This window comes from Hypanus sabinus (assembly GCF_030144855.1).
Source record: "Hypanus sabinus isolate sHypSab1 chromosome 5 unlocalized genomic scaffold, sHypSab1.hap1 SUPER_5_unloc_1, whole genome shotgun sequence".
Taxonomy (NCBI): Eukaryota; Metazoa; Chordata; class Chondrichthyes; order Myliobatiformes; family Dasyatidae; genus Hypanus; species Hypanus sabinus.
The window spans coordinates 31,979-47,844 of NW_026778917.1; the positions used below are offsets into that span (position 1 = coordinate 31,979).

The window sequence follows — 15,866 nt, forward strand, 5'->3', positions numbered from 1 at the left end:
ACCTGCCCGGGAGGAGGGAGAGTGAGAGAGGGGTGAATACTGAACCATCCGCAGTACCTGCCCGGGAGGAGGGTGAGGGAGAGAGAGGGGTGAGTACTGAACCATCCGCAGTAACTGCCCGGGAGGAGGGAGAGGGAGAGAGAGAGGTGAGTACTGAACCAACCGCAGTAACTGCCCGGGAGGAGGGTGAGGGAGAGAGAGGGGTGAGTACTGAACCATCCGCAGTAACTGCCCGGGAGGAGGGTGAGGGAGAGAGAGGGGTGAGTACTGAACCATCCGCAGTACCTGCCCGGGAGGAGGGTGAGGGAGAGAGAGGGGTGAGTACTGAACCATCCGCAGTAACTGCCCGGGAGGAGGGAGAGGGAGAGAGAGAGAGAGGGGTGAGTACTGAACCATCCGCAGTACCTGCCCGGGAGGAGGGAGAGGGAGAGAGAGAGAGAGGGGTGAGTACTGAACCATCCGCAGTACCTGCCCGGGAGGAGGGAGAGGGAGAGAGAGAGGGGTGAGTACTGAACCATCCGCAGTACCTGCCCGGGAGGAGGGAGAGGGAGAGAGAGAGAGAGGGGTGAGTACTGAACCATCCGCAGTACCTGCCCGGGAGGAGGGTGAGGGAGAGAGAGGGGTGAGTACTGAACCATCCGCAGTAACTGCCCGGGAGGAGGGAGAGGGAGAGAGAGAGAGAGGGGTGAGTACTGAACCAACCGCAGTACCTGCCCGGGAGGAGGGAGAGGGAGAGAGAGAGAGGGGTGAGTACTGAACCATCCGCAGTACCTGCCCGGGAGGAGGGAGAGGGAGAGAGGGGTGAGTACAGAACCATCCGCAGTACCTGCCCGGGAGGAGGGAGAGGGAGAGAGAGAGAGAGGGGTGAGTACTGAACCATCCGCAGTACCTGCCCGGGAGGAGGGAGAGGGAGAGAGGGGTGAGTACAGAACCATCCGCAGTACCTGCCCGGGAGGAGGGAGAGGGAGAGAGAGGGGTGAGTACTGAACCAACCGCAGTACCTGCCCGGGAGGAGGGAGAGGGAGAGAGAGGGGTGAGTACTGAACCATCCGCAGTACCTGCCCGGGAGGAGGGAGAGGGAGAGAGAGGGGTGAGTACTGAACCAACCGCAGTACCTGCCCGGGAGGAGGGAGAGGGAGAGAGAGGGGTGAGTACTGAACCATCCGCAGTACCTGCCCGGGAGGAGGGAGAGGGAGAGAGAGGGGTGAGTACTGAACCAACCGCAGTACCTGCCCGGGAGGAGGGAGAGGGAGAGAGAGGGGTGAGTACTGAACCAACCGCAGTACCTGCCCGGGAGGAGGGGGAGGGAGAGAGAGGGGTGAGTACTGAACCAACCGCAGTACCTGCCCGGGAGGAGGGAGAGGGAGAGAGAGGGGTGAGTACTGAACCAACCGCAGTACCTGCCCGGGAGGAGGGAGAGGGAGAGAGAGAGAGAGGGGTGAGTACTGAACCATCCGCAGTACCTGCCCGGGAGGAGGGAGAGGGAGAGAGGGGTGAGTACAGAACCATCCGCAGTACCTGCCCGGGAGGAGGGAGAGGGAGAGGGGTGAGTACTGAACCATCCGCAGTACCTGCCCGGGAGGAGGGAGAGAGAGAGGGGTGAGTACTGAACCAACCGCAGTACCTGCCCGGGAGGAGGGAGAGGGAGAGAGAGAGAGAGGGGTGAGTACTGAACCATCCGCAGTACCTGCCCGGGAGGAGGGAGAGGGAGAGAGGGGTGAGTACTGAACCATCCGCAGTACCTGCCCGGGAGGAGGGTGAGGGAGAGAGAGAGAGAGGGGTGAGTACAGAACCATCCGCAGTACCTGCCCGGGAGGAGGGTGAGGGAGAGAGAGAGAGAGGGGTGAGTACAGAACCATCCGCAGTACCTGCCCGGGAGGAGGGAGAGGGAGAGAGAGAGGGGTGAGTACTGAACCATCCGCAGTACCTGCCCGGGAGGAGGGAGAGGGAGAGAGAGAGGGGTGAGTACTGAACCATCCGCAGTACCTGCCCGGTAGGAGGGAGAGGGAGAGAGGGGTGAGTACAGAACCATCCGCAGTACCTGCCCGGGAGGAGGGAGAGAGAGAGAGAGGGGTGAGTACTGAACCATCCGCAGTACCTGCCCGGGAGGAGGGAGAGAGAGAGGGGTGAGTACTGAACCATCCGCAGTACCTGCCCGGGAGGAGGGTGAGGGAGAGAGAGAGAGAGGGGTGAGTACTGAACCATCCGCAGTACCTGACCGGGAGGAGGGTGAGAGAGAGAGAGAGAGAGGGGTGAGTACAGAACCATCCGCAGTACCTGCCCGGGAGGAGGGTGAGGGAGAGAGAGAGAGAGGGGTGAGTACAGAACCATCCGCAGTACCTGCCCGGGAGGAGGGTGAGGGAGAGAGAGAGAGAGGGGTGAGTACAGAACCATCCGCAGTACCTGCCCGGGAGGAGGGAGAGGGAGAGAGAGAGGTGAGTACTGAACCATCCGCAGTACCTGCCCGGGAGGAGGGAGAGGGAGAGAGGGAGAGAGGGGTGAGTACTGAACCATCCGCAGTACCTGCCCGGTAGGAGGGAGAGGGAGAGAGGGGTGAGTACTGAACCATCCGCAGTACCTGCCCGGGAGGAGGGTGAGGGAGAGAGAGAGAGAGGGGTGAGTACAGAACCATCCGCAGTACCTGCCCGGGAGGAGGGTGAGGGAGAGAGAGAGAGAGGGGTGAGTACAGAACCATCCGCAGTACCTGCCCGGGAGGAGGGAGAGGGAGAGAGAGAGGGGTGAGTACTGAACCATCCGCAGTACCTGCCCGGGAGGAGGGAGAGGGAGAGAGAGAGGGGTGAGTACTGAACCATCCGCAGTACCTGCCCGGTAGGAGGGAGAGGGAGAGAGGGGTGAGTACTGAACCATCCGCAGTACCTGCCCGGGAGGAGGGAGAGGGAGAGAGAGGGGTGAGTACTGAACCATCCGCAGTACCTGCCCGGGAGGAGGGAGAGAGAGAGAGGGGTGAGTACTGAACCATCCGCAGTACCTGCCCGGGAGGAGGGAGAGAGAGAGGGGTGAGTACTGAACCATCCGCAGTACCTGCCCGGTAGGAGGGAGAGGGAGAGAGGGGTGAGTACTGAACCATCCGCAGTACCTGCCCGGGAGGAGGGAGAGGGAGAGAGAGAGAGAGGGGTGAGTACTGAACCATCCGCAGTACCTGCCCGGGAGGAGGGAGAGGGAGAGAGAGAGAGAGGGGTGAGTACAGAACCATCCGCAGTACCTGCCCGGGAGGAGGGAGAGGGAGAGAGGGGTGAGTACTGAACCATCCGCAGTACCTGCCCGGGAGGAGGGAGAGGGAGAGAGAGAGGTGAGTACTGAACCATCCGCAGTACCTGCCCGGGAGGAGGGAGAGGGAGAGAGGGAGAGAGGGGTGAGTACTGAACCATCCGCAGTACCTGCCCGGGAGGAGGGAGAGAGAGAGAGGGGTGAGTACTGAACCATCCGCAGTACCTGCCCGGGAGGAGGGGGAGGGAGAGAGAGGGGTGAGTACAGAACCATCCGCTGTACCTGCCCGGGAGGAGGGAGAGAGGGAGAGAGGGGTGAGTACTGAACCATCCGCAGTACCTGCCCGGTAGGAGGGAGAGGGAGAGAGGGGTGAGTACTGAACCAACCGCAGTACCTGCCCAGGAGGAGGGTGAGGGAGAGAGCGGTGAGTACTGAACCATCCGCAGTACCTGCCCGGGAGGAGGGTGAGGGAGAGAGGGGTGAGTACTGAACCATCCGCAGTACCTGCCCGGGAGGAGGGAGAGTGAGAGAGGGGTGAGTACTGAACCATCCGCAGTACCTGCCCGGGAGGAGGGAGAGGGAGAGAGAGAGGGGTGAGTACTGAACCATCCGCAGTACCTGCCCGGGAGGAGGGAGAGGGAGAGAGGGGTGAGTACAGAACCATCCGCAGTACCTGCCCGGGAGGAGGGAGAGGGAGAGAGAGAGGGGTGAGTACTGAACCATCCGCAGTACCTGCCCGGGAGGAGGGAGAGGGAGAGAGAGAGGGGTGAGTACTGAACCATCCGCAGTACCTGCCCGGGAGGAGGGAGAGAGAGAGAGGGGTGAGTACTGAACCATCCGCAGTACCTGCCCGGGAGGAGGGAGAGAGAGAGAGGGGTGAGTACTGAACCATCCGCAGTACCTGCCCGGGAGGAGGGGGAGGGAGAGAGAGGGGTGAGTATGAACCATCTGCAGTACCTGCCCGGGAGGAGGGAGAAGGAGAGAGGGGTGAGTACTGAACCATCCGCTGTACCTGCCCGGGAAGAGGGAGAGGGAGAGAGGGGTGAGTACTGAATTATCCGCTGTACCTGCCCGGGAGGAGGGACGGAGGGAGAGGGAGAGAGGGAGAGGGGGTGAGCAGTGTGCAGTGCGCAGTGTCTGGAGGAAGTGCTTCTGTCCACAGCGGACACTTTGAAAGTTCAGCCACCAGCCCTCGATGCACTCACACAGAGTCCCTACCACACCTCCTCCCCCAAATGAAACCATCCATCCATCAGGTACAGCGTGATCCCCGAGCAACCATGGTTCTGCCCCTGTGGGGATTCTCATCTCCTAATAAGCACTGATGCAGACATTGTGGGGACCCTCATCCTCTTATGTACTGTGGGGTTACTGATCCGCCAATATCCAGCAACCCAGACACCCCTGGCTTCCAACCACTACCCACCCAGCCATGGTGGCGACCCCAATCACCCACCCACTCACCGCAGGGACCCTGACCCCTAATCCTCTCAGCAGTTACGCCTCACCCCATCTACTCAGTGAGGGAAATACAAAACCCTCCGACCAGACGCACAAATGTAGGGCCCTCCCACCTGCTGGCGGGGTTCCGGACTGTACCTGGGGCACGGACCACCACAGACGCAGAGAAAGCCACTGGGACCGTCCCACCAGCTGACGGGGTCCCGGACTGTACCTGGGACACGGACCCTCACAGCTCTGGTATCGTCCCACCAGCTGACGGGTTCCGGACTGTACCTGGGACACGGACCCTCACAGCTCTGGTATCGTCCCACCAGCTGACGGGGTCCCAGACTGTACCTGGGGCACGGACCACCACAGACATGGAGAAAGCCACTGAGACCGTCCAACCAACCGCGGGGTCCCAGACTGTACCTGGGACATGGACCCTTACAGCTCTGGTATATTCCCACCAGCTGACGGGTCCCGGACTGTTCCTGGGACATGGACCCTCGCAGCTCTGGTATATTCCCACCAGCTGACGGGTCCCGGACTGTACCTGGGACACAGACCCTCGCAGCTCTGGTATTGTCCCACCAGCTGACGGGGTCCCAGACTGTACCTGGGACACGGACCCTCACAGCTCTGGTATCATCCCACCAGCTGACGGGGTCCCAGACTGTTCCTGGGACACGGACCCTCACAGCTCTGGTATCGTCCCACCAGCTGACGGGGTCCCAGACTGTACCTGGGACACGGACCCTCACAGCTCTGGTATCGTCCCACCAGCTGACAGGGTCCCAGACTGTTCCTGGGACACGGACCCTCACAGCTCTGGTATCGTCCCACCAGCTGACGGGGTCCCAGACTGTACCTGGGACACGGACCCTCGCAGCTCTGGTATCGTCCCACCAGCTGACGGGTCCCGGACTGTACCTGGGACACGGACCCTCACAGCTCTGGTATCGTCCCACCAGCTGACGGGGTCCCAGACTGTTCCTGGGACACGGACCCTCACAGCTCTGGTATCGTCCCACCAGCTGATGGGGTCCCAGACTGTACCTGGGACACGGACCCTCACAGCTCTGGTATCGTCCCACCAGCTGACGGGGTCCCAGACTGTACCTGGGACACGGACCCTCGCAGCTCTGGTATCGTCCCACCAGCTGACGGGTCCCGGACTGTTCCTGGGACACGGACCCTCACAGCTCTGGTATATTCCCACCAGCTGACGGGGTCCCAGACTGTTCCTGGGACACGGACCCTCACAGCTCTGGTATCGTCCCACCAGCTGACGGGGTCCCGGACTGTTCCTGGGACACGGACCCTCACAGCTCTGGTATCGTCCCACCAGCTGACGGGGTCCCAGACTGTACCTGGGACACGGACCCTCACAGCTCTGGTATCGTCCCACCAGCTGACGGGTCCCAGAATGTAACTGGGACACGGACCCTCACAGCTCTGGTTCGTCCCACCAGCTGACAGGTCCCGGACTGTACCTGGGACACGGACCCTCACAGCTCTGGTATCGTCCCACCAGCTGACGGGTCCCAGAATGTAACTGGGACACGGACCCTCACAGCTCTGGTTCGTCCCACCAGCTGACAGGTCCCGGACTGTACCTGGGGCACGGACCCTCGCAGCTCTGGTATCGTCCCACCAGCTGACGGGTCCCAGACTGTACCTGGGGCACGGACCCTCGCAGCTCTGGTATCGTCCCACCAGCTGACGGGTCCCAGACTGTACCTGGGACACGGACCCTCACAGCTCTGGTACTTTCCCATCAGCTGACGGGTCCCGGACTGTACTTGGGACACAGACCCTCGCAGCTCTGGTATCGTCCCACCAGCTGACGGGTCCCAGACTGTACCTGGGACACGGACCCTCGCAACTCTGGTATCGACCCACCAGCTGACGGGTCCCAGACTGTACCTGGGACACGGACCCTCACAGCTCTGGTATTTTCCCATCAGCTGACGGGTCCCGGACTGTACCTGGGACACGGACCCTCGCAGCTCTGGTATCGTCCCACCAGCTGACGGGTCCCGGACTGTACCTGGGACACGGACCCTTACAGCTCTGGTATCGTCCCATCAGGTGACGGGTCCTGGACTGTTCCTGGGACACGGACCCTTGCAGCTCTGGTATCGTCCCACCAGCTGACAGGGTCCCGGACTGTACCTGGGACACGGACCCTGACAGCTCTGGTATCGTCCCATCAGGTGACGGGTCCTGGACTGTTCCTGGGACACGGACCCTCGCAGCTCTGGTATCGTCCCACCAGCTGACAGGGTCCCGGACTGTACCTGGGACACGGACCCTCACAGCTCTGGTATTTGCCCACCAGACTGTACCTGGGACACGGACCCTCACAGCTCTGGGATTTCCCACCAGCTGTACCTGGGGCAGCTCACGGTCGGTGCCCTTCAGCCGAGAGATGCACTTCTGGAAGAAGATGTGGATCTCACTCTTCTCAACGGCGCTGGTCAGGTCAACGGTGGTCAGCATGTTGGCGTTCTCGTCGCACCGGTTGCGGGAGAAGGTGAAGGCCACCACGGGCAGGTTGTCCTTTTTCCTCAGGACGTCGATCAGGGAGAGCCAAACACTCTTGTCCTGGGGCAAAGTTCAAGGTTCTAAGTCAACTTATTATCAAAGCACATTTATGTCATCAGGGACAGTCGATTCGGGTTCATTGGGACCAGTACACACGTCACCATGACAGTCTATTCGGATACATTGGGACCAATACACACGTCACCATGACAGTCTATTCGGGTTCATTGGGACCAGTACACACGTCACCATGACAGTCTATTGGGACCAGTACACACGTCACCATGACAGTCTATTCGGGTTCATTGGGACCAATACACACGTCACCATGACAGTCTATTCGGGTTCATTGGGACCAGTACACACGTCACCATGACAGTCTATTCGGATTCATTGGGACCAGTACACACGTCACCATGACAGTCTATTCGGATTCATTGGGGCCAGTACACACGTCACCATGACAGTCTATTCGGATTCATTGGGACCAATACACACGTCACCATGACAGTCTATTCGGGTTCATTGGGACCAGTACACACGTCACCATGACAGTCTATTCGGGTTCATTGGGACCAGTACACACGTCACCATGACAGTCTATTCGGGTTCATTGGGACCAATACACACGTCACCATGACAGTCTATTCGGGTTCATTGGGACCAGTACACACGTCACCATGACAGTCTATTCGGGTTCATTGGGACCAGTACACACGTCACCATGACAGTCTATTCGGGTTCATTGAGACCAATACACACGTCACCATGACAGTCTATTCGGGTTCATTGGGACCAGTACACACGTCACCATGACAGTCTATTCGGGTTCATTGGGACCAATACACACGTCACCATGACAGTCTATTCGGGTTCATTGGGACCAATACACACGTCACCATGACAGTCTATTCGGGTTCATTGGGACCAGTACACACGTCACCATGACAGTCTATTCGGGTTCATTGGGACCAGTACACACGTCACCATGACAGTCTATTCGGGTTCATTGGGACCAGTACACACGTCACCATGACAGTCTATTCGGGTTCATTGGGACCAATACACACGTCACCATGACAGTCTATTCGCGTTCATTGGGACCAGTACACACGTCACCATGACAGTCTATTCGGGTTCATTGGGACCAATACACACGTCACCATGACAGTCTATTCAGGTTCATTGGGACCAGTACACACGTCACCATGACAGTCTATTGGGACCAGTACACACGTCACCATGACACTCTATTCGGGTTCATTGGGACCAATACACACGTCACCATGACAGTCTATTCGGGTTCATTGGGACCAATACACACGTCACCATGACAGTCTATTCAGGTTCATTGGGACCAGTACACACGTCACCATGACAGTCTATTCGGGTTCATTGGGACCAGTACACACGTCACCATGACAGTCTATTCGGGTTCATTGGGACCAATACACACATCACCATGACACTCTATTCGGGTTCATTGGGACCAGTACACACGTCACCATGACACTCTATTCGGGTTCATTGGGACCAATACACACGTCACCATGACAGTCTATTCGGGTTCATTGGGACCAATACACACGTCACCATGACACTCTATTGGGACCAGTACACACGTCACCATGACAGTCTATTCGGGTTCATTGGGACCAGTACACACGTCACCATGACAGTCTATTCAGGTTCATTGGGACCAATACACACGTCACCATGACAGTCTATTCGGGTTCATTGGGACCAGTACACACGTCACCATGACAGTCTATTCGGATTCATTGGGACCAGTACACACGTCACCATGACAGTCTATTCGGGTTCATTGGGACCAATACACACGTCACCATGACAGTCTATTCGGGTTCATTGGGACCAATACACACGTCACCATGACAGTCTATTCGGGTTCATTAGGACCAATACACACATCACCATGACAGTCTATTCGGGTTCATTGGGACCAATACACACGTCACCATGACAGTCTATTCGGGTTCATTGGGACCAGTACAAACGTCACCATGACAGTCTATTCGGGTTCATTGGGACCAGTACACACGTCACCATGACATTCTATTCAGGTTCATTGGGACCAGTACACACGTCACCATGACAGTCTATTCGGGTTCATTGGGACCAGTACACACGTCACCATGACAGTCTATTCGGGTTCATTGGGACCAGTACACACGTCACCATGACAGTCTATTCGGGTTCATTGGGACCAGTACACACGTCACCATGACAGTCTATTGGGACCAGTACACACGTCACCATGACAGTCTATTGGGACCAGTACACACGTCACCATGACAGTCTATTGGGACCAGTACACACGTCACCATGACAGTCTATTCGGGTTCATTGGGACCAATACACACGTCACCATGACAGTCTATTCGGGTTCATTGGGACCAATACACACGTCACCATGACAGTCTTTTTTAATATTAGAAAATTGATTAACATAATTTTTACTTCATCACCTACAACCCCAGAATGTGTTATCTCATTAGATGCTGAAAAAGCCTTTGATAGAGTTGAATGGACATATTTATTTAATGCATTGAGAAACTTTAATTTTAGTCCTAATTTTATATCATGGATTAAATTAATATATTATAAACCTGTTGCTTCTGTTCTTACAAATAATTATAGATCCTCTTTTTTTCAATTATCTCGTGGTACGAGACAAGGTTGTCCTTTAAGTCCTTTATTATTTAATATTGCATTAGAACCTTTAGCTATTGCTATTCGTGAGTCTCCTAATATTTTTGGTATTACCCGTAATGAGAAGTTATACAAATTATCGCTTTATGCTGATGATTTGTTGTTATATATTTCTAATCCTAGTAGGTCTATTCCTGCTATTTTATCCTTGTTGGCTCAATTTGGTAGCTTTTCTGGTTATAAGTTAAACTTAGATAAGAGTGAGTTATTCCCTTTAAACGCGCAAACTTTATTGAGTGATAGGATGCCATTTAAAGTTGTTACTGATAACTTTATCTATTTAGGTATAAAAATCACCAAGAAATATAAAGATTTATTTGGACTGAATTTTTTACCTATGCTTCATCAAATTCAGCAACTTACTACTAGATGGTCTCCCTTATTTTTATCATTAGTTGGTCGGATTAATGCTATTAAAATGATGATTTTACCGAAATTTTTATATTTATTCCAAGCTTTACCAATTTTTATTCCTAAATCTTTTTTTGATAATATTGATTCAAAAATTTCCTCATTTGTGTGGCAAAATAAAAATCCTAGGTTAAGCAAAAGGCAATTACAAAAGTCTAAAAAAGATGGTGGTCTAGCTTTACCTAACTTTAGATTTTATTATTGGGCGAATAATATTCGTAACCTAATGTACTGGAAACTAGATTTGGATTCACCTGTGTGCCCACAGTGGGTAAATTTGGAATGTAGTGAGGTTAAGGGATATTCTATATTTTCCGTTCTTGGTTCTTTTCTTCCTATTGATTTAGCCAAATTCAATAAACAGATATCTAACCCTGTTGTTAAACATACACTACGAATTTGGTTTCAATTTCGCAAATTCTTTAATCTGAAAAACTTTGCTCTGGACAGCCCTATTTTATGTAATTTTTTTTTTAAACCTTCATTGACAGATCAAGCTTTTAGTATATGGAAAAGGAAAGGTATAAAATGTTTTCGTGATCTTTTTTTTGAAGGTACTTTGATGTCTTTTGATCAACTATTCGGGTTCATTGGGACCAGTACACACGTCACCATGACAGTCTATTCGGGTTCATTGGGACCAATACACACGTCACCATGACAGTCTATTCGGGTTCATTGGGACCAGTACACACGTCACCATGACAGTCTATTCGGATACATTGGGACCAATACACACGTCACCATGACAGTCTATTCGGGTTCATTGGGACCAGTACACACGTCACCATGACAGTCTATTGGGACCAGTACACACGTCACCATGACAGTCTATTCGGGTTCATTGGGACCAGTACACACGTCACCATGACAGTCTATTCGGGTTCATTGGGACCAATACACACGTCACCATGACAGTCTATTCGGGTTCATTGGGACCAATACACACGTCACCATGACAGTCTATTCGGGTTCATTGGGACCAATACACACGTCACCATGACAGTCTATTCAGGTTCATTGGGACCAGTACACACGTCACCATGACAGTCTATTCGGGTTCATTGGGACCAATACACACGTCACCATGACAGTCTATTCGGGTTCATTGGGACCAATACACACGTCACCATGACAGTCTATTCAGGTTCATTGGGACCAATACACACGTCACCATGACAGTCTATTCCGGTTCATTGGGACCAGTACACACGTCACCATGACAGTCTATTCGGGTTCATTGGGACCAGTACACACGTCACCATGACAGTCTATTCGGGTTCATTGGGACCAGTACACAAGTCAGCATGACAGTCTATTCGGGTTCATTGGGACCAGTACACACGTCACCATGACAGTCTATTCGGGTTCATTGGGACCAGTACACACGTCACCATGACAGTCTATTCGGGTTCATTGGGACCAGTACACACGTCACCATGACAGTCTATTCGGGTTCATTGGGACCAATACACACGTCACCATGACAGTCTATTCGGGTTCATTGGGACCAGTACACACGTCACCATGAAAGTCTATTCGGGTTCATTGGGACCAATACACACGTCACCATGACAGTCTATTCGGGTTCATTGGGACCAGTACACACGTCACCATGACAGTCTATTCGGGTTCATTGGGACCAGTACACACGTCACCATGACAGTCTATTCGGGTTCATTGGGACCAGTACAAACGTCACCATGACAGTCTATTGGGACCAGTACACACGTCACCATGACAGTCTATTCGGGTTCATTGGGACCAATACACACGTCACCATGACAGTCTATTGGGACCAGTACACACGTCACCATGACAGTCTATTCGGGTTCATTGGGACCAGTACACACGTCACCATGACAGTCTATTGGGACCAGTACACACGTCACCATGACAGTCTATTCGGGTTCATTGGGACCAATACACACGTCACCATGACAGTCTATTCGGGTTCATTGGGACCAGTACACACGTCACCATGACAGTCTATTCGGGTTCATTGGGACCAATACACACGTCACCATGACAGTCTATTCGGGTTCATTGGGACCAGTACACACGTCACCATGACAGTCTATTCGGGTTCATTGGGACCAATACACACGTCACCATGACAGTCTATTCGGGTTCATTGGGACCAGTACACACGTCACCATGACAGTCTATTCGGGTTCATTGGGACCAGTACACACGTCACCATGACAGTCTATTCGGATTCATTGGGACCAGTACACACGTCACCATGACAGTCTATTGGGACCAGTACACACGTCACCATGACAGTCTATTGGGACCAGTACACACGTCACCATGACAGTCTATTGGGACCAGTACACACGTCACCATGACAGTCTATTGGGACCAGTACACACATCACCATGACAGTCTATTCGGGTTCATTGGGACCAGTACACACGTCACCATGACAGTCTATTCGGGTTCATTGAGACCAATACACACGTCACCATGACAGTCTATTCGGATTCATTGGGACCAGTACACACGTCACCATGACAGTCTATTCGGGTTCATTGGGACCAGTACACACGTCACCATGACAGTCTATTCGGGTTCATTGGGACCAGTACACACGTCACCATGACAGTCTATTCGGGTTCATTGGGACCAATACACACGTCACCATGACAGTCTATTCGGGTTCATTGGGACCAATACACACGTCACCATGACAGTCTATTCGGGTTCATTGGGACCAGTACACACGTCACCATGACACTCTATTGGGACCAATACACACGTCACCATGACAGTCTATTCGGGTTCATTGGGACCAGTACACACGTCACCATGACACTCTATTGGGACCAATACACACGTCACCATGACAGTCTATTCGGGTCAATGTAAACTTATCATCACAGCACGAATATGTCACCACAGACAGTCTATTTTGGGACAGTAAATTGGGACCTGTACTTTTTCATCATAGCTGGTACCTGACCTGCTGAGTTCCTCAAGCATTTTGTGTGTGTTGCTTGGATTTCCAGCATCTGCAGATTTCCTCATTTCTGGTTAGATAACATCACACAAGCACACGCAACTGACACTATTTTAAAACTAAGCACTCCGTAATGTACATTGTAACACAAGTATACACGACTGACACTAGTTAGAAACTGTTCAGCAACAGTTTACCGTCACAATTAAGCGGGATACTGTCTCAAATTAACAAAATGAATCCTGGCTATTTTCTTGATTTTGTTTTTGTTCTTTAAAAGTTGTCCCAAATAAGAGGCTACCCCAATTAACCAATGGCCCAATTAACCGGAATTCACTGCCACTCACTTTCTTGCGGGCATTCACAGTAAATACAAAGAACACTATACAAAGGAAAACGGCGGAGGCAGAACATGGACAGGGTGGGAGCGGAGCTGGATTGGGGAAGAGTCTGCAGTGCCCTGTGGGACAGTTTTGTGTGCTAGTTATGAATAATTTATTCTAACGTAATGTGATGTCCTTCTTTCCAGTCCAGGTGAAGGGTACCGGCCCAAAATATCAACAGTTTATTCCCCTCCACGATGCTGCCTGACCTGCTGAGTGCAGTCTGATTTGCAGCATCTGAATAATCTCTTGTGCTTATCTCCTGCTGTGTCTCCTAGTATTACCGATCCCAGCCATTATCAATACTCTTCAGAGATTGTCCTCCTGGCGTCCGTGGCCGCATACCCAGGTCTTGTGATCGGCACTGGCTGCTCATACGACCGTCCTCCACCTGCTGCCATGGCTTCACGTGACCCTGATCGGCCTGATCGGGGGGGGGGGGTTGCTGAGCGGGTGCTACACCTCGCCCAAGGGCGACCTGCAGACAAGCGGAGGGAAGGCCTTACACGTAGAGGCATATTTGCACCTGCCACCCAAGTACGTTGGTGAGGCCAAGTTTGGACACCTACCTACTGGACACATATCAGAAAGACTGAAAGGGTACAGGAAAAATTTACAACGTGTTGCCAGCACTTGGGGGCCTGAGTTAATGGGAAAGGCTGAATAAACCAGGATCTTATTCTCTGGAGCAAAGGAGAATGACGGGAGATTTGACAGAGATACAAATTTTGAGAGTTATAAATGCAAGCAGGCCTTTTCTGCTGAGGTTGGGTGAGCCTGGAGCTGGAGGTCAGGGGTTAAAGGTGGAAGGTGAAAGGGGAGGGTGGTGATGGTGTGGAACGAGAGGAGTGGGTTGGGAGGGGTCTGAAGGGAATGCACATGGGTGCGGGTTGCTGGGACAGGTCAGCGTGGCCTAGCTGAGTCAAAGGTGCTGTAGTGTTCTGTCAGTCTGAATGTCTGCACTCGGGAAGAGGCATCCAGGTGCACGGAGAGAATGTCCGGGATGGGCGGGGTCTTTCACTACCAGTGCAGGCAGAGCCCATGGAGGTGTCACAGCTCCCTGCAGTTTCTGAGCCTACTGAGCGTTGTGTGAAATCAGACTGGCGATTTCAGTGAGTGGAGACCGAAGACACCCAATAAATCAACTTTTTAATTACAGGACAAGACAGACGCTGAACACAGACACAGTGGCAAACACTTACCTGAAATACACAGCTGGGCCCACCTCATGCTGGTTACTCTTCCCAAGGCACTGTGATGCCCAGCTCACGGCAACCCAGAGCGACAAGAGCACGTGTGGCTTGTGTGTACTGGATTTAAACTCTGCCGGTGCTGAACTGCAGCTAGAGGGAGGGGCTGCAGGGGCCAAATCCCAGCTAGCACAGGGGCGGTGGCCATCAGTGATTGACACTAGGGTCTACAGGGATGTGCCAAATTTCGTTAGCCTTGAGAGGAAGCACAGGTCTACTGTAATTTGCTCGAGTCTCCCTTCTCGTCACTCACCCGTATCCTGCCCCTATCCACAAATACCCCTCCCCAACAATCAGCGGGCAACTCACCTGGCTGGGGCCCCCATAATGGGTCGGCTGCTTCGCTCCGAAGGTCTGAGAGTGCTTGCTGGCCCGTTCCTTCTTGGCATCCACGGCAGCGTAGTACCTGGAACCAGCGGCAAGGTGAGTCACGCACTAACCCCTCCCTCCTGTCCGACCAGCCCAGTACGGGGCAACGGAAAGGACCACAGGACCTGCATCGTGCCTCTCACCCAGCCTGGCAAGTCTACAGACTGCTGGGGGTACAAAATGCCAACCAGCATACAGCAAGCTCAGAATCATATTCAGGCTTAACGTCATGCGTATGTCATAACATTGCTTGTATAATAAACTATAAGCACAATAAGAAATACATTTAAAGAAATTAAATTGAATACGTAGTGCAGAAAAAGTGCCAAGCGAGGAGGTAGTTCCTAAGTTCATTGTCCATTCAGAAATCTGATAGCGAAGGGGAAGAAGCTGTTCCTGAAAAGTTGAGTGTGTCTTCAGGTTCTTGTACCTCCTCCCTGATTGGTGGCAATGAGAAGAGGGCATGAACACGGCGAGGGGGGCAATGAGAAGAGGGCATCAACACGGTGAGGGGGGTCCTTATAATGGATGCCGCCT

General features: G+C 53.4%; 1 protein-coding gene across 2 annotated transcripts in view; it reads right to left on the reverse strand.

The window, feature by feature from the left end:
- skic2 (SKI2 subunit of superkiller complex) overlaps nucleotides 1-15,866 on the reverse strand; it is a 159,323-nt gene that overhangs the window by 27,778 nt on the left and 115,679 nt on the right. For both annotated transcript variants that reach the window (XM_059957481.1, XM_059957482.1), the window contains exons 15-16: nucleotides 15,270-15,366; nucleotides 7,069-7,281 (exon numbers count right to left, since the gene is read on the reverse strand). In XM_059957481.1, coding sequence (XP_059813464.1) covers nucleotides 7,069-7,281; nucleotides 15,270-15,366 — 310 coding nt within the window. The remainder of the gene's footprint in view (nucleotides 1-7,068; nucleotides 7,282-15,269; nucleotides 15,367-15,866) is intronic.